Genomic DNA, 1,793 nt, shown 5'->3' with positions numbered 1-1,793 from the left:
CCCCTCCCCCCCCCCCCAGCTCGCCCCCCCCCCCCCCCCCAGGGGAGCACTGCCACACACTCCCACCCTGCCCCCTTGCACCCAGCCCTCTGCCCTGCCCTGCCCCGCCACGCTGCTCTAACCACTACCCCGGAGCAGGCACAGCTCCTGGCTGCCCTCATGCAAGAGTGTGGCCCTTCCTTGCCCCCTCGTCCCCCCTCTTCTCCCACTTGCTTATGGAGAAGAGATGGTCCTGCTCTGCTTTGCTCTGCTCTGGGCCCCCAGCTCTGCAGGGGAGGGCAGGCTAGTGGGTAGAGCAGGGTGATGTAGTTCCCCCCCAGCTCGGGAGGGAAGGACAGGCTAGTGGGTAGAGCAGGATGTTGTAGTCCTTCCCCCAGCTCGTGCCCCCTCGTCCCCCCTCTTCTCCCACTTGCTTATGGAGAAGAGATGGTCCTGCTCTGCTTTGCTCTGCTCTGGGCCCCCAGCTCTGCAGGGGAGGGCAGGCTAGTGGGTAGAGCAGGGTGATGTAGTTCCCCCCCAGCTCGGGAGGGAAGGACAGGCTAGTGGGTAGAGCAGGATGTTGTAGTCCTTCCCCCAGCTCGGCAGGGGAGGGCAGGCTAGTGGGTAGAGCAGGGGCGCCTAGTTCCCCCCCAGCTCGGGAGGGAAGGACAGGCTAGTGGGTAGAGCAGGATGTTGTAGTCCTTCCCCCAGCTCGGCAGGGGAGGGCAGGCTAGTGGGTAGAGCAGGGGGATGTAGTTCCCCCCCAGCTCGGGAGGGAAGGACAGGCTAGTGGGTAGAGCAGGATGTTGTAGTCCTTCCCCCAGCTCGGCAGGGGAGGGCAGGCTAGTGGGTAGAGCAGGGGGATGTAGTTCCCCCCCAGCTCGGGAGGGAAGGACAGGCTAGTGGGTAGAGCAGGATGTTGTAGTCCTTCCCCCAGCTCGGCAGGGGAGGGCAGGCTAGTGGGTAGAGCAGGGGGATGTAGTTCCCCCCCAGCTCGGGAGGGAAGGACAGGCTAGTGGGTAGAGCAGGATGTTGTAGTCCTTCCCCCAGCTCGGCAGGGGAGGGCAGGCTAGTGGGTAGAGCAGGGGGATGTAGTTCCCCCCCAGCTCGGGAGGGAAGGACAGGCTAGTGGGTAGAGCAGGATGTTGTAGTCCTTCCCCCAGCTCGGCAGGGGAGGGCAGGCTAGTGGGTAGAGCAGGGGGATGTAGTTCCCCCCCAGCTCGGGAGGGAAGGACAGGCTAGTGGGTAGAGCAGGATGTTGTAGTCCTTCCCCCAGCTCGGCAGGGGAGGGCAGGCTAGTGGGTAGAGCAGGGGGATGTAGTTCCCCCCCAGCTCGGGAGGGAAGGACAGGCTAGTGGGTAGAGCAGGATGTTGTAGTCCTTCCCCCAGCTCGGCAGGGGAGGGCAGGCTAGTGGGTAGAGCAGGGGGATGTAGTTCCCCCCCAGCTCGGGAGGGAAGGACAGGCTAGTGGGTAGAGCAGGATGTTGTAGTCCTTCCCCCAGCTCGGCAGGGGAGGGCAGGCTAGTGGGTAGAGCAGGGGGATGTAGTTCCCCCCCAGCTCGGGAGGGAAGGACAGGCTAGTGGGTAGAGCAGGATGTTGTAGTCCTTCCCCCAGCTCGGCAGGGGAGGGCAGGCTAGTGGGGGCATCTACCGCTGGCTGGCCCCCGCCAGCCGCGGGCGGCTACATCGGCGACTACATCCCGCCCGGCGCCTACGAGGGCGAGAGCGAGAGCGCCATCAAGGTCCCTTCGCCCGAGCCCATCTACCCGGGCGCCCACGGCGACTACGGCGCGCCGGACTCGGACCAGCCAGAC

At 65.5% G+C, this 1,793-nt stretch overlaps 1 protein-coding gene across 1 annotated transcript in view; it reads left to right on the top strand.

Moving 5' to 3' along the window:
- SCRT1 (scratch family transcriptional repressor 1) overlaps positions 1-1,793 on the top strand; it is a gene marked incomplete at its 3' end in the record, with an annotated part of 8,318 nt that overhangs the window by 4,904 nt on the left and 1,621 nt on the right. Inside the window, exon 2 of the mRNA XM_025194781.1 lies at positions 1,651-1,793. This exon is cut by the window's right edge and continues 553 nt beyond it. Within this exon, the coding sequence (XP_025050566.1) occupies positions 1,651-1,793 (143 nt within the window). The remainder of the gene's footprint in view (positions 1-1,650) is intronic.

This window comes from Alligator sinensis, unplaced genomic scaffold (genome assembly GCF_000455745.1).
Source record: "Alligator sinensis unplaced genomic scaffold, ASM45574v1 scaffold1905_1, whole genome shotgun sequence".
NCBI lineage: Eukaryota > Metazoa > Chordata > Crocodylia > Alligatoridae > Alligator > Alligator sinensis.
Note: the sequence above shows the minus strand (reverse complement) of the source record. Positions and strands in the feature narration are given on the sequence as shown.